This window comes from Vicugna pacos, chromosome 35, assembly GCF_048564905.1.
Source record: "Vicugna pacos chromosome 35, VicPac4, whole genome shotgun sequence".
NCBI classification, from domain to species: domain Eukaryota; kingdom Metazoa; phylum Chordata; class Mammalia; order Artiodactyla; family Camelidae; genus Vicugna; species Vicugna pacos.
The window spans coordinates 19,627,123-19,648,815 of record NC_133021.1 but is presented as its reverse complement, the minus strand read 5'-3'; the positions used below and the strand labels follow the sequence as shown (position 1 = coordinate 19,648,815).

General features: G+C 36.7%; 1 protein-coding gene across 2 annotated transcripts; it reads right to left on the bottom strand.

The window, feature by feature from the left end:
* Window positions 1-3,169: 3,169 nt before the first annotated feature.
* On the bottom strand, window positions 3,170-20,553 carry ARL5B (ARF like GTPase 5B). Of its 2 annotated transcripts, none has more exons than XM_006216762.4 (6): window positions 20,238-20,553; window positions 12,073-12,133; window positions 10,340-10,487; window positions 7,748-7,831; window positions 6,287-6,438; window positions 3,170-5,200 (listed from the first exon to the last, which is right to left on the bottom strand). In XM_006216762.4, exons 1-6 carry the CDS (start codon window positions 20,281-20,283, stop codon window positions 5,152-5,154), a joined length of 540 nt encoding a protein of 179 aa, XP_006216824.3. In that variant the 5' UTR covers window positions 20,284-20,553; the 3' UTR covers window positions 3,170-5,151. The 2 variants fall into 2 exon arrangements, with proteins under 2 accessions (XP_006216824.3, XP_031540953.2); XM_031685093.2 differs by having other exon boundaries at window positions 6,287-6,396.
* Between the last annotated feature and the right edge of the window lie 1,140 nt (window positions 20,554-21,693).

Genomic DNA, 21,693 nt, shown 5'->3' with positions numbered 1-21,693 from the left:
ATTTTAGGGCTGTTCCTTTCCCTTATTTGATTTTAATTCAATTAATTGTTGACTGAGCACTTGCCCTTGTGCTAATGAAGACAGTACGTGGATCAGCTGCACCACATTAGCCCTGCTGGTGGTAAACGAGTAAAAGAGAACAAAATCTCCAAGGAACGCTGTCCCTTAGTTGGGAATTTTGCATATCTCTAATAGTTTAGGTGAAGGGGGTTTTTATGGGATGGTGCTACATTCCACAAACTGGAGCAAAGCACCTTATGAACTGAAAAATGAGGTAACTTTTTAACTAAAGTTCATGAAAGAGAACATTTCCATTCTTCTAGAACTTTGTTTTTTATTCCAAAAAATATACACAGCACATTTTATTTCCCCATGTCTATGAGAAAAGGTAGATTATTGGTTTTAAAACAGTGCAAAAGGAGCCTCTCTGTGACTAACACCCCCAAATTCTAGAAACCTAATCAGTCTTCAGTTCTTTGGCCACGTTGAAAATAACATAGGTCATCTGGTTCTACAATAAGACTGAATTTTCTAGTAATCTTAAGTGCCTTGAATGGGGGCAATTCACTGTTTTCATTCGAATATTCTAGTGAAGATTTTTTACCTCATGGTCATCTTTAGTATCAAGTTTTTTGTTTCGAGGTATGCCTCTAAATCTCCGAGTTAACATTTCTTATACATTGCACTAGACTATATACATTTAAAACTGACTTTACGTCTGTGAAAGTGTCTTTTTTTCTACTCTAACTTTAAAATGAAGTAGCTAAAAAAAAAATTTTTGTTTTTTTAATTGGTCCTCTATGTAGCTCTGGTTACCTGGAACTGTTAAAAAATACTTTTTTGGGGGAAAAAAAAAAACCTTCTTGGGAAGTTGACTTTTAGATTTCAGTCTTCACAGTAAGCATAAATGAGTAAGGATGAGACAGTACTGAAAAAACTAACCCTGAATATAACTACCTTCAGATTTATACAGACATTTGTAAAACATTGACATCCTGGCTGTATACTAGCCTTTCAATACTGGAAAGTCAAACAGAACTGAAGTTTGGGGTTGTCTCTAAAGCCAAAAAACTGAACAAACTTAACCATTTCCATTCAATTAGTAAAAGCCAATAAATCAAGCAAGACACTTTCTAGAAGAGAGTATTCTCAACACACACTGGTGTTTTATAAGCAGCTTAATATCATCCCCTTAACAATATGGCTTACTTTCTCTTTTGCACTGTCATTAAATTATAGCTCAATTTAAGTGCAGTTACAGTGACTAGTTGATAGTTTGTTTTATTTGATTGTATTCATACACTAAATGACATGATAGTGGGCTGGGAATCAAATAATAGAAAAGAATACATTTAATTTCATATTACATGTCTTTCCCTAGTTTTTGTTTTATTTTTTCAGTTTTTAATAGGGTATAAAAAGATTCAGGATTTAAAAACAAAAACAAAAACAAAAAAAACCCAAAAAACAAAAAACAAAATCATGTTGGTGCTCTAGTTATAGTTCCTTGGTACAGGGTAAAACAGTAGGAAGGTCATGAACAACAGTAATTGTCTAAGGTCAAACAGGTAATGGCTAAATTAAGACTCAAACTCACTTCCTCAGACGGCGAGCACAACACACAATATTCTACTAGATACAAGTCATGCTGTATCTTCAAGTGACTTTACCCCAACAAAATACAGAAGATCCTTTAGAATTGCACTAGATATGAAATGTTTTGGATCCAAAGCCACAGATGAAAAGTTAGACTCAGAAAGTGGTCTTCAAAGACAAATGTCAATGGAATTCATCTATTCTAGGCATAATATCAGTACTTTTTTTTCTACTGATATTGTTTACATAGTTAAGAATTAAGAATGCTAGTCAGAGACAATTCCATTTACAATTTGTCCTAAGATACTACATCAAAAAGATTTTTCAAAAAATAAAGCTTTTATTGTTTCAAAATTTTCTTTGCTTTGTGATTCCCCATAAGTCTTCAGAGAATAGTTAACAGAACTGCCTATATTACTCAGTTTCTATAGGAAAATAATTATTTTCTCTTTATGCCATAGATAATGAAAGTTAACTTATGTGTAATCAAAATGGCTACAGGAGTGGTGCCCATTTAAAAATGATTTTTAACAATGAAATTTCAATCTACTATCATTCCTCTAATGAATATAGGATAAAAATATACCTTTAAGCATACTAACAGAAACTAAAAGCAAAAATTATGTATTTAACCATCAGTTATTAGATTATATTATTTCAGATTTTAAGAAATTAAATTACACTAGCAATACAAAATACTCAGTATGTTCCCATATAAAAGGGCTTGTCAATTCTAAAAGAGCTCTTAAATGGGCTTCAATAAGAAAGACAGGTTTAAATACGAAGAATGCAACATGCTCAAAATCAAGAAAAATGCCACATGTGAACTTACAAGGGTAGCAATTACATTTCAGTTATACAAAAGAAAATTAGAATTTAGTTTCTTCATCCTCAAATTAAAAACAAAATGTAGAATACTCTCTCAAAAGTAACATGGGTGGGTCCCCTGCTTTTCACCACTGACTAGAAACTTGGCTAGGCAACTGAGGGATTGATGGGGATGGTGAAATCTGAACCGTTTCGTTAATTAGCTGCTGATCTGATTCTAAAGAACGGGTATAATACACAATTGAGAACGTATCTCAAAATACGAATGAAGGCACTAATGACAAATTTACATTTTTAATCAGACAGTATCTTATAGTTGGTTGACTATCAATGAATGTCAGAATCAATGCTTTAGTGTTAGGTACGTGCTTGGGTCAAAACATTCTCTTGGAGTAAAGGGTAATCAGTTTTCCTATCACTGTAAGAGGAAACATCTAATGAGAACTTCACACTTGAAAAAGGCTTACGTGAATTTCCTAATTGAACCGTTCCCAACTGTTGGCACAAAACCTAGCTGAATGCTGATTTCATCTTTAACACACAGCTAACATAAATCATTTCTAATCCAAAACCAACCAAGTACCCTTTAAGAAGGATTTAGAAAATAAGCTGTATGTTCAAAATTAAATAGAAAACCCGAGTCTATACTAGTAGTTTGACAAAATAACACTTTCAATATAATGCTGATGTGGTCAAAACAAAAAACCAAAAAAAATGTAACTTGATGAAATAATTGAACCAGCCATTTTCCTTAGATACAAACTTTATAGTTAATAACACATACAGGAGTATTAAATAATGCTTTTCTCAGGACAGAATTAAAGAGAATTATCCTCAGTATTCATGGCTAAACTCTACAACCAAGATAGAAGTTCTGGCAAAGTGTGCTTTAGGTAAATGGTGCTTTCATAATTCCTCCTATCCCCACCACCACATACACACCACAGAGCATCCATATTATGTCTGCTTTTCTCTCATGTTCTTGACTATAGGTTACATGAAAAACAAAATGTATCCTCTACCTGGTATAGAATCACAAAAAAAAAGGTTCAAAACAAGGTTAATGAACAAAAAGTTCCCAAAGCCCAGAAAGCTTTCTTCTGATCATTTTTCAGTTCTAGGGTATGCTACCACTAAATAGAAATCAGAAAAATGCTACCACACCCAACTAATTAGACTAAATATAATAAATCAAGTATAACTGAAAACAGCAAAACTGAAACCAACTTACAACAAAAAAATTTTTCACTGTTGAATAGGTATTGATATTCTTGTGAACACTGAGTCCTGTTTTTGACCCAAATGAAGGAAAAATACTGCAAAAATAAGGTATTAATAATTTTCTACATATGCATTTTATCCCTTTCATCATGGCAAAATCACACAATTGAAATAAAGAGGATCAAAATCACAATACTGGTCCCCCACTTTCGGTGCGCACTACTCAGATTACTGCTCGTATTAGACAACTGCCTTGAAAATGTTTTAATGTTACCCAATAAACACACTTTTGATAGACTATGAGTTTTTCATTAACTATTTTTTAAGTTGTTAGTATATTAACCTTAAGAATTACAGTAAAATTCTCAAAGCTATGATGAAATTCAGCTGTTTCCATATAATCCAGCAAAAGATTTAGAACATGACAAATGGCAGACATGTAAGCCAATCACACTACAACCTCAAACATATTTAAGGAAAGCCATATTGTTTTTTAAGTAACATACTGCTGGTGGTAGAAATGCTATTACAGACACGATTTCAAATGTTATGAAATAAAATGAACTGTTCGTACTTCTGCTTTAGTTACTATCCAAAGCAGATGTGGTGCCCATTGCAAATGGAACAAGGTTGTTTGTAACTGATAGTAAAATATATTCCCAGTGCCTTGTTTTACTTTTAGTGCTGGTATGTGCTCATAACCTCCGACAGTTATGTAAGCACTGAATAATGTGATGTGCTTAAAATATTACATTTATTCAGAATATTTACCATCAAAGTTGGCCTTTGAAATAAATATTTTACCTTGATTAGTTTTGACCAAAACCGATCCTGTGTTGTAGGCAGAAAAGTGAACTTAATTTTAGATAAATACTCTACTTAATTTCCATGCTAACAGCAACTTAAAATTACTCCATGACTTGTAATATGGGGGAAGTTAACTCACTTAAAGGCAGTTCTCGTGATGTTTCATTGTCCTTACATACATCTTCCAGGTAGATTTCTTTCTCTATAATAAGTTCTGTCCAAAAGATAAGTGGCTTAGAGAGGGAGCCAATGTTTTTAGTGCTGGGTAAGTCTGCAAGCAGTATCTGATGATTTTCCACCACTACTCTGTCAAACCAGTAATTATCTGGTGGGGGGATGGGGTGGCCAAGAAATGAAAGAAATTGGTTACTAAAGTTATTACAATCTTCAGAAAACATTAAACATGTGACAAACATTTCTTACAAGGCAGTTGTTGAATAATTAGAATAAGCAGTCAGAGGAATTCTGTTGCTGAAAACAGGTATACATTATGTTCATCCAATTGAAGATTAGTGCATTAAAAAAAAGTTAAGAAAAAAATCTTTTCTGTTCCAGTTCAGCTGCACTTGATTCAAGTGTTGCTCATAGAGGTTTGTGTTGTTATAAATTAAACATGCTGCTTCCTCAGCAGCCAAAGGTACTAGGCAAAAATGTTCATGTCACAGAATAAATAGAGCAGATCTCTTTCCAGCCGAAAAGTTATCTCACACCGATCCGGGACGTCATCCACTCTAGACCTTGGCATAACCTGAGACAAAAGACAAAAGGAGTTTCAAAATGAAAAACCTTATACTTAAAAATTGAACGCATACTTATTTTTAAGTCTTACTCGAAAGTTGGTACTACAATAATTATTCACACACTGGAGTGACAACATTCAGGTAATATTATACTAAATAGGCTTTTTAAGTGGAAAATTCACACCAACAAAATGACCCTAATCAGTTAAGTAATGTGGGAAATTGCTTTAGTCTCATCTAAAGATACAGCTCTGGCAGTTTTGCCATTAAGATTGTAACTAGACCCCCCTTCCTCCGACTTCAAGATGAACCAAAACTAAAACCACTATAGGAAGACAGCAGAAACTTCACCATACCCTCCTGAATGCTAAAGAATAGAGTGCTTACAGCCTAGTCTTAAAAGTACAGGTCAAAAAAGTCTATATGTAGATATATTACAAGCTTTTTCTAGTAAGAGAAATGAGAAGGTCAGCTGGATCTGAGGATAAGTAAGTTCCTGGAAATAAAGTGGATAACCCATATATAACCCACTGGGTTCTCCCTACCCTACTATGTCCAAACTCAAATTTTCAAGGAAAGAGAAAATATATTGGAATGGCATTTATTTCAAAAGTTTGTTGTTTGGAAGTATGCCTCCCAAATGACTCCTGATAATCAAGGAGACATCTTGTGGAAAGCTGGGAGTTCATGCTTAGTTAGGCCCTTGCAGAAAATATGACATTTCTTTGAGGCTTCCTTTTTAGTTCAGGCAACATTACGGTCTTCTCCCAGTTAGTCAACGATAAAAGTTAAGACATGAACAACGACTAAAAATCTGGGTTGTGAAAACTTAATTCAGAAGTTTGTTCTTGCCCTTTTTTGGTAAAACATTCTATTTATATTAAAAGTTACAAAACATTTGTCAGTACTTTGCTGAATCCTAATTTAACAACAGTAACTGACTATAATTATTCCAACCTTGTAAGCCGGAGACACAATGAAAGCCACCTTTAAGAACAAAAATGGGACAGAATTCAAAGAAAACATGCTGGCCCCCTGAAAGCTGAAAGAATTAGAAAGGAGCCAAACCTCCCCTCAGAGTGATGAGCACTTACCCTTCTCCTGTTAAAGCACAGCAGGACTGAATGTGCCAGGGGTGGTCCTTAATTGAACTCAGGGTGAGGTATTTAGAGATTTCGGCTGCTGTCATACACCCTTTCATATCCTGTTTATTGGCAAAGATAAGGACGGCAGCCTTCTGTAAATCCTGCAATCAACATGAAATATTTCTAATATCTGAACTACTACAATTCAAATAAACTAGTGAAGCAGGAGGGTAAAAACACGCCCGACTGAACAATTATAATGAAACCTCTCTACTTTAAAATGACCAGGTACTACAATTTAAAAGTTTGATTGAAATAAATATAAATGACCTCAAATCACCGTGACTTAATGATTCACTCTAACAAAGACAGATAAACTTATATAAGCTAGATAATTAAAAATTATTTTTCCATTGCTGCACCAAATACGTCAAACTAAAAGTAAACCTGAATCTGAAATAATGACTTATAACTATATGAGCAATATTCCAATGGGCAAATATAGTACACACTGCCAACTACTACAGAATTTCTCCAAAATTTAAAGGAGAGTACTGGAGGAGGGGTTGGGCAATACTTACTAGTCTTTGTATAACCTAAGCTCACTGATTAATGCTCACTGCAGCACTGTTTATACTACCAAAATATTAGAAATAACAAATGTTCATTAATAGAAGAATAGATCAAATGTGGTATATTCATACAGTGGAATACTATGTAGTTGTTAAAAGGAATGAACTAAAGCTGTATGTACTAACATAGATAAATCAGTGTTGTGCAAAAAAACCCCTAAACCAAGTTACAGAAAGATTACACACACACAAACACACACACAATGCCACCATGTAAAGTTGTTTTATCAATGTGGAATATTCTATTCTGTAGAACTGATAGGTATATAAAAAAAACTAATAAAAGTATAAAAGTATAATAAAAGTATAAAAATACACACAGGAGTAATGATCACTGCCTTTAGGATGGGAGAATTCTTTTAGAATTCTCTGAAGACAAGGGAAGGAAATCAGATTGGAGAGGTCTAAGATTTAGTATCTTATGTTGACTGGTGGGTACATGAATGTATTTTATTATCTAAGTCCTTTGTATATAAGAACTATTTCAAAAAATGATCCCAAATTATTCACTAAGGAATTTTCAGCTTTAATAAACTCTAGAGGGAAAAACACTTAAATTTTCCTCTTTCTTGCCTCAATTTATCAGACTTTTTAAGGTATGGCTAAGTAGTTTGAAAAATATTTTCAATAATGATATTAATCTCCAAATTAATGTGGTAGACTTTATTAAGTTTAATAAAGCACTAAAATTTTTGACTTCAAAGCTTTCATCAATTTAATATACAAAACATTGTTAACAATAAAATAACTGACAGCAGAGGACATTAATCATTGTAAAAAAGCAAAACCTGTATATGGATACCTTACTCCATTTATTTTGTTTACTTTCAAAATTTACCTCATGAGCCAACATTCTGTATAATTCTTCTTTTGTAATAGCTAGTCGTTCTCTGTCAATGCTATCGACCACAAGAATGATGAACTAGAGGTGAGAAAAAAAAAAAAAGAAAGAAAATTGAAGGGGATGTGAGGTGTTCTGCAAAACTACTCTAAGTGCTAGAAGTACTTTCTGTGATGGCATCATCATCACTATAAAACGGTCTACTGCGTTTTCATCATCAGGAGTTTACAGTATACTGAATCACAGCAAGCAGCAAAATCCAAATGGTAATATGAAAAATAACTCATAATTCAACAAATAAAAACCATGCCCAAGTTTATTTTCAAATGGTGATGCTTGAATGTATAATATACCCTAATATGTACTAAGATTTATTTTAAAATGCAGGTAATAAAAAGTAGTTTTTAAAAAGAAAGTCACAGTAATTTAAGTAACTTTCACTAAAACTTAAAAGTACTCTGTACTCATTCAAGCAATCAATAATTATGTTTAAGACAGTCTCCTGCCTCTTAGAAAGAGGCTAGTTTCAAAGAAAAAAAGAAACATGTTTAAAAAAACTAACAAATAAGACATTTTTACATGACAATATCAACAATAAAAGGTCAAGAAAAATGTGCTAAGTAGAAATATACTTGGGTGTTAATAACGTACTAAAGATACAGGTGAAATTCAAGAGTGCAAAGAGAACAGAAGAAAGCTATTGGTAACGGTGTGCATGAAAAAAGGTGAAGGTAATACATTAAAAAATAATGTATCTTTGATAAGAAAAATAAGAAAAGTGAGAAAGGGCCCCTAAATGGAACATCTTATGCAGAAGAAAAAGCTAAGAAGTGAGATGAAGTGTTTTGAAGAGTTATAGAAGAGAAGTGATGTAAAAGAAATCAAGACAGGAAGGGTAGAATCAGATTATTCAGATGGCTTTAAAATTAGGGAAAGAGACAACTATAGGAATCTGAATATAAACTGAGAAAGGGCTGAGGATGATAAAAGAAAAGAAAATAGAAAGGATAAATATAAGAAACACGGCAAACTTTCTTATGGGGAGGTAACTATAAATTAATGAGAGGAAGGTGCAAGGAATTAATCAACAACTTTGACTCGCTGTATTAAAATGGAGACATTTCAGCTTTTGAATGATCCCTCCATGTAAAGAATTGAAGAAGCCAAGACAAGGGTGAACAAGGCGATGGGAGAAACACCACACAGACGAGAGCCCTACAAGAGTCTAAGACTGCCAGCACCTTGTGCTATGCTGGTGGGCTTACATCAGAGGCCAAGGTTCTTTGTAGTAATTTCGATATTCTGGTAGAAATGGTTTATTTAAAGAACATTTCATGCAAATGGCATCAGTAATAATGTACCTCTTTCTGGATCCACACAAAGTCTTCTAAAGTTCCAGCAATTTCAAAAACTACCACTTAGTAATGCTATAAATATACGTGGATCATCCAGAACCAACTTTTACCTATTCACCAAAGATAAATGTCCTTTTCACACTTGGAGCCCACTGTCAGCTTTGAAAAAATTCCAACAGCTATGCTGCAATGTTGTTCTTTCCATCTCTCTAACAAATTTTAGTTTCGGAATGTTATTTTACTGCAGAAAGATATATTAAACTAACCTATAACCATAAATACTAGCTTCCCAACTTATCTTCCCCCTGCAAATTAAAAAAAAAAAAATTAAGTGCTCCCACATCTGCTGAACATCTATGACATGCCATCTTGGTGTGACCACTTGTACACTGTGCTGGACTATATATGCACACACACATATGTTATTACAATATAAACCTAGAGGAATACATGGGTCTTTTTAAAAAGGCAATTTATTCACTCAAAATTCCTTGCATCAGTACTCCACCTCCTCTGCAATCCCACCCCTCAAAAAACACTCAAGTGTTAAGAGGCTTCCGTTTAGAAAAAATAATTAATTTTGTGTACCTCTTTGCAAAGAAAAATTACAGACCCAAATGTGCATTAGTATTCCCAAGGACAAACCTCTCTCAATCACACTGCACAGTTTAAAACAAACAAACAAACAAAAAAACCTGCCTCTAAGAAATAAAAACAAAAGCAGAAGATATTCCAGATTTGTTGTCCAGGTTGACTGCGAACTAGGAAAATAAAATAAATGACAACAGAACACTGGGGAGGGGCTGGCCTGCATATCCATTTGCTTTTCAATTAAAACATAATCCTCCCCAAATTGTGAATGCTCAATTTCATATTACTTAAAAATCCTGTATTAAATTACACTTATAATATTTTATTCCTCCCCTAACCAGGGCCTCTTATAAAGTTGGGAAAGGTTACAGAGTTTATTCCAGTGTCCGATTTCTCCAACAACGGAGCTCTAACAGTGTCACCCAGAGGGGCCGCCGAGCGAGCCTGACTGCAGGAAGCACTCCACTGACCACAGCCCCCGTTGCTCCTCCCGCCTGCCCTTCTCTTCTACTTGAGGACCTCACATTCCTCACAAAAGAGAATCTTATTGAAAGGCAGATGTCGCTATGCCTTATGTCCAGTCTGTTCTCCGGGTTTACCCCTTGGCTGTTTTCATTCAAATTCAGAAGTAAGTGTAGCGTACCTCAGTGTTTGTGTAATACGTGTTCCACGATGAGCGCAGGGACTCCTGACCACCAATGTCCCACATGAGAAAATGAGTGTTCTTCACGACTATTTCTTCAACATTGCTTCCTATGGTTGGAGATGTATGAACCACTTCATTCATTAAGCTGTTAAAAGACAGACACCATAAAAGCTCTTGTCAATCCCGAGAACCTGAAGCACATTTTCCCTGTACTTTTATATGAATCAACCTTCCTTCCTTGCATCAGTGATGGTAATCACTAGCAACAGAAATGGAACCCTGGAGAACATTTGTGCAAACACCTAGACAGAGAACAAATCCCGAAGGAAGGCTGGTTTTTTTCATTCTTTCAATGGAGTAAACTACAGGCTTGATCTGGATAGGAGGCAACTGTGAGGTGAAGTTGCATTACTGTGGCCAAAATTCCAGTAGCCCCCATGCCCTGTTACCAGCTAGAGCAGAACCAGTGCCCCATCCTGAAAGAGCAGGTTTCCAGGTGACTGTCATCAAGTTGCAAAGTAGCCACCATTGAACAGTAGGCTGTCTATAATTCTGAAGACTATTTATGTGAGAAAACAGACCCGGCTGAGGCATAGAAATTAGTGCATGCCTATTAACTGAAACTGCAGTCTTAAAAAGACCTTGGGCAAATGAAAATGTGTCTATTAGAATGCTGATGCTCCTATCACATGTATTATCAGAATCACCAGTGAAGCTACACTAATTAATTCAACAAATACATATTTACCTATAACACACCAGTACTGTGGTAGAAAAAGCTTATAACTCTCTCTTGGGTTTTATATATATGTACATATATATTTTGAAGCTATGTGCAAAATTACTTCAACAGTGATGGCAGGTTTCTGAAATGTGATGTGATGTCTAAAGGTTAAGTCATATTAAAATACATCATGGCCAATGAATGAATGTTTAAAAAAAAAACAAGTGGTTGTTAAACTCTGAAACAACAAGCCAGAAGTTGGTAGCTTTTTAGCAAAATAGCTGAAAATACATTAAGAACTGTTTAAGTGAAAGAGCTCTCAGCTGCTACACTTAAGATGAGGTAAGGAGAGGTTAAGAGCCACACAATGGTGCACTGCATTTAGTAACTATTTGTTACATCGTAGGGACATAGATTCATTTCCATTGCTTAACAAGGATCATTTCTTTGGAACCGAAGATAATGGGAGGTCATCGGACAAGGGGGATTGATGGCCTGTCAAAATTTCCTTAAACTGTTAAAGTGTTTCTCTAAAAGGCTCAAGCCTCTTCCTATTGCAGGCTACTAAAGCAGTTATTTTCAGGGGCGATCTTCATTTCTGGTGAATTGCCAAGTCTGGAAATGTTTAAAAATTCCAGAGCTATTAGGCAGCAGAGTAGCAGTAACTTCCTAGATAGGTATCTGTCTAGTCACATGCACCTCAGAGTGGGAAGACCTAAGTGAAATGCACTTTATCCCTTCATCCCAGCACGAGAATGTGTACTTCACTTAGTTTTAGTTTACTATTAATTCTTTCTTTCAAGGCTGGAAAAAGACGCGTGTTTTTGAAGGCTGTAGCAAACATACAACAGTTTACCCTATTCACTTTTTAATAAATTTTGTGTCTGGAAGAAGACAAAACCACGTGTCTTAAGTTTTCCCATTATAATGGTATCTCTTTCTAATTATACAAAATTAGCTCCAATAACTAAAATAACAAAAACCTTAATTAAACCCACATACTTACAATTGATAAAGAATGGTGGTTTTCCCTGCGTTATCCAGTCCCACTATGATTACTTTGTGTTCTACAAAGAGAAAGCAAACCATAAACATTTAACACTGCTGCATACTTCAATTATGTGCTTTCAACAATGATTATTAGTTAGCTCTCTAATGAGAATCATTCACTGGATATTTATGCCTGGATTAAGATACGGAAAGAGAGCTTTATGATGACAAGGCTACCTGCCTTAAGTGAGACAATCTAGTATGATATTCTTTTCCATCTCTTATAAATAAAAGAATGTGGGAGATGAGTTAGAGAAGCACAAGAGGACTGGATCACTTATACTGAATTTGCGGGGGAAAGCCAAGACATTAAGGACTTAAAATGTTAAGTACAAAGGAATAAAATGTTTTACACACCTGTTTGCCCTCTACCAATCAAATTAGCTTTTTATCAAGTTTTTAAATCCAAACACCTGGATGTTTTCCCTTACATGTACCAAGATTTTTTTTTACTAAAAAAAAAAAATCCAACTGAAAGCATAAAACTGAAGTTTTCCCTGTCAATAACAGGCACGTAATTTCAACCAGTTTTCATTCCTTCCATTAACTTATGGATAAATAAGCAATTACAAAAGAAAATAAAAACAAAAAATCTCTTCAGTTCCCTCCTCCGTTCTGCTGCTGTGCACTAAAAACAAGCCACTTCTTAAGGATTTTTAACGCCTGTCTAATTAGTCTGTTAAGTGGGAGATGTTCTGAAATCTCCTTAGAACAGTCTAGATACCTTCTTTTCTAGATCTGAACCTATCTATACAGAATATTTTGAAGATTCCTCCTCCCCAGGGCAGAATGCTTAGAAAGTGACCAGTGAACCTCAACAGGGTATGTAAGGAAGTCACATAAACCTTCACACAATCAGCTGATTTGTGAGTGATCTGACACATTTCACAGCAGAACCCTGCTGCTCTTGTTAACCTCTGAAGAATGTCAAAATTCTGATTACACATCTCATCAAGTATTAGCTGATATTCCTACCCTAAAGTGTCAATACGCATCAGTCAAAAAAAGGGGCCATAATTCACAGACAAGTTCTCATGTGGTCACTTTGGACATCTTATTTCACTAGAAATCTCTTCCTGGAGACCAAGCTGCACCTCTCCTCCCAGCAAAGGTCTGAGAAGAGTATTTCTAGTGTTACTCATGGATGTATCTCCAGAGCCAGACACAAAGCATGTTTGTTTATATGAAATGAGGAAAAGGTCCAATCACAGAGCTTTTGTTTAATTTTGACCAAGTGTTTGCACAGAAGTTTCTCTACAGTCTTGGCTGTGGTGTTTATTCTCCTGGATTTCCTTAAAAGCTGGCTCATATATTTTTGTAAGCAAGGAATAAAGACTATACAGGATGAGGCTTCAAAAGAAAATCAGTAAGCACACTTGTACACAAATACGGGTAAAATGGCTATCAAGAAAAATGATGAAGGGGGAGGGTAGAGTGGTAGAGCACATGCTTAGCATATAGGAGATCCTGGGTTCAATCCCCAGTACCTCCTCTAAAAATAAACAAACCTAATTACCTCCCCCCACCAAAAAGAAGAAAGAAAAATGATGAAAAAGGAATTTTAAAAAATTAAGTGCAAGAAAAAAATCAAAGAAAAAAAGTTTATCCCCTTACTATCCCCCTTTTTTAACTAAACTCATTTTGAAATTTTAGTACAGAATACCAAACAATGTATATAGACTAACATGTGAAAAGTATTAGAGAAGCACTAAATGCTGGCAGTTAACTGGCAGTTAAATACTTCACAGTGTTACTGTGAAATAATATGTTAACAATTATTTAATCATGTGAAAATTGGATATTGTTAAAATGTGTGATGAAATGACCAACTTTTAAGATGTAAGAAATTCCCCAAAATACCATGCAATAGGGATTGCCACCTTCTAGATACATGATGTCTGCGCCAAGACTGTCATGTGATGAGAACAAGCTGTACATAACAGAGTATGTGAACGACGTTAACTAAACAAACAGAAATGCCCTCTGCCAAATCCAGTGACTCCAAACTGGAATATCGCACATACAGAAAATCAGTTTGCATTATTGCAAGGGGGTAGGCAGTAAAATGTCTGAGATGATGCTACAGTCTGAGACCTGAAGGCCTAGACAGCAATGAGGAGGTGCCAAGCAAGTCAGCCTCTTGAGAGGGAGAGGGAGAGAGAAAGAGAAAGGGAGAGAGAAAGAAAGAGAAGGAAAGAAAGGAAGAAAGAGAAAAGCTATTTTAAAAACCAAAAAACAAGTAATTCTGCCCTACATTATACTTATTATAGAATCATAAAATATCATGGCTTGGAACAGACCACAGAACTTGAGCTCTACTCCTTCCCTCCCACCTCCACCTCTTCATCAACAAAGGCACCAGCTATACGGCAAGTTTGAGGAACCCAGGTCTCCAAAAATGCACAGAACTACTGACCTGGCCCACTTGGCAGATTTTATAGATACAGAAATGACAGGCCTGTGAAGTTGGGGGGAAAAAAAGCTGCTATTTTCAGCAAAGATATACTTCAGGAATAAAGGCAAAATAAAGACGTTTTCAGATAAAACCACACTATAAAAATGGTAGTTTTTCAGCTTGAAGGGTAATTATACAAGATGGAAATTCAAAACATGAAAAATAGTAATGTGGGTAAATGTAAGAAAAATTTACTCTCTTTAAAGAATGTGATTGTCTATGGCAAAAATTATAACATTGTATTGTACAACTTACAACACACGTAGACACAATACAAACTTGTAACCTGTATAAAGGACTAGCGGAGGGGAGAGTACAACTCCATATACAGTTTAAAGATTCTTAAAACTTCCGAGCGTTGCATTATTAACCCTTAGTAGCCTTAGACTGCAAAAAGGTAAGAATGTATGTTGCCTAGAAGGACCATCAAAATGATGCAAAATGGAATTTTTAAAAAAAGGCAAAAAATAAAAATAGAGTTCTTCAGAAAAAAATAATAGTTAACCCAAAAGAAAGTGGGAAAAGAGGAATAGAGTAATAACAAAACAAACTGAGATGGGACAAACAGAAAACAAATGATACAACAACATACCTTAACATCTAACCATATCATAAATCCAACCACATCAATAAATTGGGTCAACATTCCAACTAAAAGAGAATTTCACCCTAGATAAAATAAACAAGATCCCAACATATGCTCTTTAGAAGAGATACACATTAAGATATAAAATATATAAACAAAATTAACACCTTAAATAAACATTTATAGAACACTGCATACCGAATACACGTTCAAGTGCAAACGGTACATATACCAAACAGACTATTTTGATGAACTATAAAAGTCCCAATAAATTTGTAAAAAAAAAAAAAAAAAAAAGGAAAGCTTACAGAGCTTGCTTCTGACTGAGACAGGAGGGAAGAGGGCAGGGCACAGCCATTCAAGGAATGACAGCAATTAACACCAAAATGGCATAAGTTCAATTCCCATTAGGCCTTGAGGCTCAAGATGGTGGGAGGTTTGGCTTCGAGTAGACCTTGAGCTTCACTATATCCTCACTGTAATATATTAGCATGAATAACATGAATAACATGCCCACAGGCACCAAGACAGCTCCAAGGCTAATTGTAAAAGGTCAAAGAGTGGGCAGTGGCCAAATTCCCAGGAATCCCAGCCCCTTCCCCAGGGTAGTTAGGATGGTCCTCCCACCAGTTAACTTATGAAGCTAAGGAGCCCATAAAAACTGGCAACGCGCGGCACCTCGTGGCCCCCTCTGGCTCCCTCCTCTTCAGAGATGGCCCGCACTGTCTAGGGAGTGCGTACCTACTCTTACTTTAACCTAAGCACCCATCCCACACACCTTGTGGCCTTTCTCTTGGTGAACAGCCTACACTCTATGCAGTATGTATCTCTAAACAAATCTACCTTTACTCAACTGTGGCTCACTCTTTAATTCTTTTCTGCTTGAAGCCAAGAACCTACTCCTGGCCAGGCAGGTCCCAAGGGCTCAACCGAGGACCCTCCTCACACCCCACATACGTTTTTCCCTGCATCACGAAAATAAATATTTGGAAACTATAACAACACTTGTAAAGATTCCATAGGTCAAAGAAGAAATCAAATTTTTTAATGTTTCAAACTGAATGAAATACAACATATTAAAACTTGTGGAGTAAGGCTAAAGCAGTAATTAACAGAACAGTTACAGCTTTAAGATGTTTATAGATGAAAGGAAAAAGAAAAAAAACAATGCCACACACCCAACCCTTAAGAAGATGGGAAGAGGGGAGTAAAATAAACCAAAAGTAAGTAGAAGGAAGTAAATAAACAACAGGAATTAGGAAGAGACAACAAAAAAAAATCTCTTCTTTGAAAAGATTAACAAAACAAAATTGGGAGAAACTACTTCCAAAATATACCTGAAGTCATTGCAAGAGAAGACAAAGTCTAGAGATAAAAATCAAAGACACAAATGAACTTATTTACAAAATAGAAACAGACTCAGAGAAAACAAACTTATGGTTACCAGGGCAGGATGTGGGTGGGAAGGGATAAATTGGGAGTTCCACATTTGCGGATACTGTCTATAACATATAAAATACATACACAAGTTTCTACTTAATAGCACGGGGAACTATATTCAATATCTTGTAATAATCTATAATGAAAAAAATAAAAAGGAATATATGTACGTATACATCTAACTAGAACATTATGCTGTACACCAGAAATTGACAAAACATTGTTAACTGACTATACGTCAATAAAAACTTTTTTTAAATCATTTGAGTTTCAACAGACTCCAAAGTAATCCACTGGGAAAGAAAAATCTTCAGTAAATCATACTGGGACAAGCAGATATTCTTCTAAAAAATTAATAAATCACAACCCCTACCCACATAACCCCCAAAATAATTTTAGATGGCTCATGGGCCTAAGCATAAAAGCTAAAGCTTCACCAAAAAAAAAAAAAAACTTCATTCAAAAATGTTAAAAAAAAAAAAAACTCCACTCAGCAAAAATCCCCATTAAAAAAAAATGAATAAATTAAAAAAAAAAGACACTGAATAGGGAAGCCATAGTAGAGGAAAAGGGGGATATTCACAAAATGCAGCTTATAAAAGACTCAATTCCAGAATACATAAATAAATATAGTTTTTAGACCAAAAAACAAACAAAAAACCCAAAACAAAAAAATGGGGAAAGGATTTGAACATGCTGCAAAAGAAGATACACAAATGGCCAATTAGCACATGAAGAAGTGTTTTAACACCCAAAAGTCATCAAAGAAACGCAAAGTGAAAGCAAAGTGAGGTACCACTGCACACCCAACAGACTGACTGACGTGAGGATACTGGCAACACCACATGTTGGTAGAGAGATGGAACAATTAGAAATGTCAAATGTTGCTGGTCGAAGTACAAAAATGGTATAATCACTTTGGAAAATCTAACAGTTTCACTTACTACAACCTATTATGATGCAAACGAAGAAACAAGCCATAGTATATTCATGCAACAGAATTATTATTTCCAACAGATCTATGAGGAAAGTTTCCAGTGTGAAGAGCTAATATAAAAATAGAAACAGAAGGAAAAAAAAAAAAACTTAAGACACTTAAAAGACATAGCATTATAAAGCAATGCCACAAGAGTTTTAAAAAACAGCAAATAAGAAAAAGCATTTATAAATTAAAAATAAGATAGCTGAACCAAATATTCAAAAGATTTGGAAGACAAAGGAAATATCCCAGAAACTTATTAAAAAAAAAGTGAAAGTAAAATGGAAAAGCATATCTGATCATCAATTTAGTACCATATGACCAACAAGATTCTCAGGAAAGTAGAAATATTAAACAGTAAAAAAAAAAAAAAAAAATCCTAGAATGGAAAAAAATGCAACTTTGTGTTAAAAAGGTGCAGAAGGCCTAGCACAATGAATCAAAACATTACATAACAGGGCACAACTCTTTCAAATTTAAAAACACCAAGGATAAATGAAACATTCTAAAATCTACTAGAAAGACTAAGGGAAAAAAATCGAAAAATACTGGTCTTAACAACAATACTAGAAGCTGGAGGACGACGACAACATCTTCAAAATTATGAAAGAAACATTTTCCCAATTCAGAATTCTGTATCTAGCCCAATTATAAATTAAAAGTGAAGACAGACCAAAACATCTTCAGTATTTGAAACTGCAGAAAAACGATCACTTTGGAAACCTTTGCAGGAAATGTCTAAAGCATGTGCTTCATCAAAGAGTAAAGCAAGAAAAACATAAGTTCTAATAAAACAGAAAAGGAAGGAAAATTCCTAGAAGGACAGCAAGGACATGTCCAGAACAGCTGTGCACCAGGCATGGAGAGGGACACAGGTCCAATCTGGAGCAGGATGGAGCGCTGACCAGGCAGGGAGGTGTGTGGACAAACTTGGAGGAGAGCTTCTGTATAGCATGAAATGACTTAACCAAACATACAAAGAAAACTAAGGCAATGAAATATTAGTTACTCTAGGGGAAAAAAGGTGTAGGAAAAAGGGGAACACTGCAGCACAGCAGTAACTAAACTTTACAGTGACAATAATGAAAAGACAGAGTGTGGATTAAGCCAAAATACTATATAGGGGTGATAAGGGAAAAGGGACAAAGTATTTTCTGTTCTGCTGTAAGAAATAATTAGTACACCTGAAATAAATATAATATTATATGTTGATCTTATCAATTTTTAAAAAAGACAAATTATACTGTTTAAAATTTCCATATATGCACATTATCCAGAAACATCAAAGTATATACTAGGGGAAAAAAGGGTAAGACATTAAAGAGATTTGACTAATACACATCATTTTCAGTTTAACATTATATAACTTTTTTTTTTAAAAGAATGTCTATGTTACTTCAACACAAAATTTTTATGTTGAGAAACAAAACAAAAAATTGAGAGTTTTTTGTATTAGGGCTACAACAGGTAGTAAGGCAAAGTTCATGTCTCAGTGAGTTTCTATTGAAAGAAAAAGACAAGTAAACAAATAAGCTTATATGATGACAGGGATAACTGTTACTCAGAAAAATGGTAAAGACAGAGAGACTGAGTGTCGGGGTGGTAAGAGTGGTCAGGGAAGGAAGGCAGGCAATGTATATGTGTATGTATCTATCTTTATTAACCTTGAAAAAAGGCTATTTTAGTATTCTTATCAATCTACGGCACAAGTGAGCTAAAGCCATTTCATTCTCTTCATGACTTACTAAGTCCGGGAACCCCCACCACCACCACCATATTAGCAGTAACAAATTGGCCATAAAACACTGCCTTTTTTTTAGGCCTGGGCATTAAATGCAAAATGAAACTAGTTGAGTTTTTAAACTGGCTTCAATTCCTGAAAAAACATTCTGTTAAAAGAATGCCTAAAACTTTACCTATTGCTGGCCCTTTTTGTATGGGTAAATTTTCTCTCTTCAGAAGGCATCACATCTGATTCACTCTGACCCAGAACAGGTTTTACAACTTCTTGGCCCTTTGGTCTTGCAAGTTTTAGATGTCTCAGAACCAGTTCTAGACTAGTTATGGACAAGCAACATAGTACATGGAACCAAAAGCATTCAGTTTTCCAGCACTGAAGAGAGGAATAATCGGTTTGCAATGAAGATTTCCAGGAAACCCGTGAATCTCTACAGGACAACATATTCCCGAGCCCTTGGTGAGCAGGCGAAACAAGAGAACGTGAAGGCGCACGGGCTTAAAGAGCAGGGCAGAAAACAAAGCAGCACTAGTTTTAAAAGTTGATAGATTTGGGGATAGACATTTATCCTCGGGCAGGACACTTAGGATGCTTAACGAGAGACGGAAAAGGCCCTCCAAGTGCCTCCGGGTATCATTAGGTGCTTTCCGCTTTCCTTCACTAAAATCCCCAAATTCTTGGTTTGGCTCTTGGGAGACCAAATGCCCCTTTTCTGCCTCTCCATTTCTCCCCGTCATCACGTCTCTCCAGCATCTACTCCCAGCCTAAAATACTGAGTTTTTACCCAACCCTCTTGACTAAGTCACTTCTCTGCGTCTCAGAACGCTAGTGTCCACAGAGAGCCCTGCCTCCCGAGCCGTCCCCTTCGGCGGCCAGACCCACTCCCTCCGCTGCCAGCCGTTGGGCAGCTCCATCCTTCTTACCTTGGTTACAGAAGAGGCTCCACAGTTTGGCGAAGATCAGCCCCATCACGAGCACCCGGGCGGGCCGCGGGGTCCCCCAGCAGCAGGTGCCGCTGCGCCGGGCCCCGCACCGCGGCGCTGGCCGCGGGGATCCGAGGAGAAGCCGACGGGGACCGCGCGGGGAGGGCACTGGCGGGCCGGGAAGCCGCGGCCGGCCGCCCAGCTACCCGCAGGAGGCGCCGCGCCGCGTCCCTGCCCGAGAGGCCTTTGTTCGAGCCCGCTGAGCCCAACGCCGACCCGTAGTCCCCTCGGGCTGAGCCCACCTACCCACCGGAGCCTCAGCCAGTCCCCAGCCCGCCTCCGCCCCGCCTCCGCCGCTGACCCCGGAAGGACGGCGCCGGACGTCGCGGGCTGATGTCACCCCCGCCTCCGACGTGGCGCTTCCTCGGTTTCGCTTTCGGCGGGCGGGCTCCCCGCCGCCGGGTCGCGGGGAGGCGGGGGGGCGGGCGGCACTGGCCAGTCGCGGAGCTTCCCTGGCTGAGCCCGTCTTCTCCCATCGCTGTTCGGAAGTCCTTTCGCTTTCGTGAGTCGCTGCTGGCTGGCAGGTGCGTCCCTGGCCCCTCAGCCTGGGGGCGGAGTGCAGTTTCTCTGGCTCGGCCGCCGCCGTTTGCTGCACGGAAAGGAGTGTTTCAGCTGTCACCCGGCTCAGGCTGGCAGGCAGGCTTGGGGTTTGCCGGGATTTTTAATTCTGAGTGGAGTTGATTGGGATGGGATCCATGGAATGCCAGCAGCCACAGAGTTCATGTTTGTGAATAACCTACAGCCCCCAGTTTTACTAAGTATTTGGTATTTTTCAGGATCCCAAATCCACAAAATAAAACTTCCTTTCTGAAGTGTTGAAAGGAAGTAATTTCCTTTGATTAAAGGCGAATCCTAGGAACAGCTGTCTCCTGTTCAACAAAATGGGAAGAAAATCTGCAAGTGCAGTACTTGGAGCAAGGAACTATTGTAAACTGACTTCCGAAAGTACTTGGGGGGACTGGCAGCAGCTGGAATTGAATTCAGTTTATTACCCAGTTACGTAAGAGGTGTGTGTTAGATATACATGCCAATTCGCTGCTGAATGGTTTCAGTTCCATTTTCCTTTCCGTGGTTAGGGTCTATTCTCTTTATTGCTCTTCATTTAGCTTATCATCATCATCATTACTTCTTACTTTCGGGGATTTTTCCACACTTCCTTTTTGGATTAGCAATACATTTCAAAAAATAAACTTTTTGTGCTTTATCAAATGTGTGTGTGTTTTTTTTATGTTGTAGTTTGTCATAATGATTCAGAATATTAATTCCCAAATGGCCAGAAACAAAAGTCTCAAGGTCTTTTCAGAAATAAATAGGAAATACCATTTTAATTACTCTGAGCTTCTGGAGAAGAAGGAAATCGAGGAAGTAAATAACTGCCTTGCAATATAGGAAAGTA

Excerpts from the sequence above, each read along its gene's own strand:
- ARL5B (XM_006216762.4), bottom strand. The coding sequence starts at position 20,283 with ATGGGGCTGATCTTCGCCAAACTGTGGAGCCTCTTCTGTAACCAAG. Across the intron at positions 12,134-20,237 it reads GAGCCTCTTCTGTAACCAAG|AACACAAAGTAATCATAGTG; the intron begins GTAAGAAGGATG and ends TTCTCTTTGTAG. Across the intron at positions 5,201-6,286 it reads TGTGCTTTAACAGGAGAAGG|GTTATGCCAAGGTCTAGAGT; the intron begins GTAAGTGCTCAT and ends CTTTTGTCTCAG.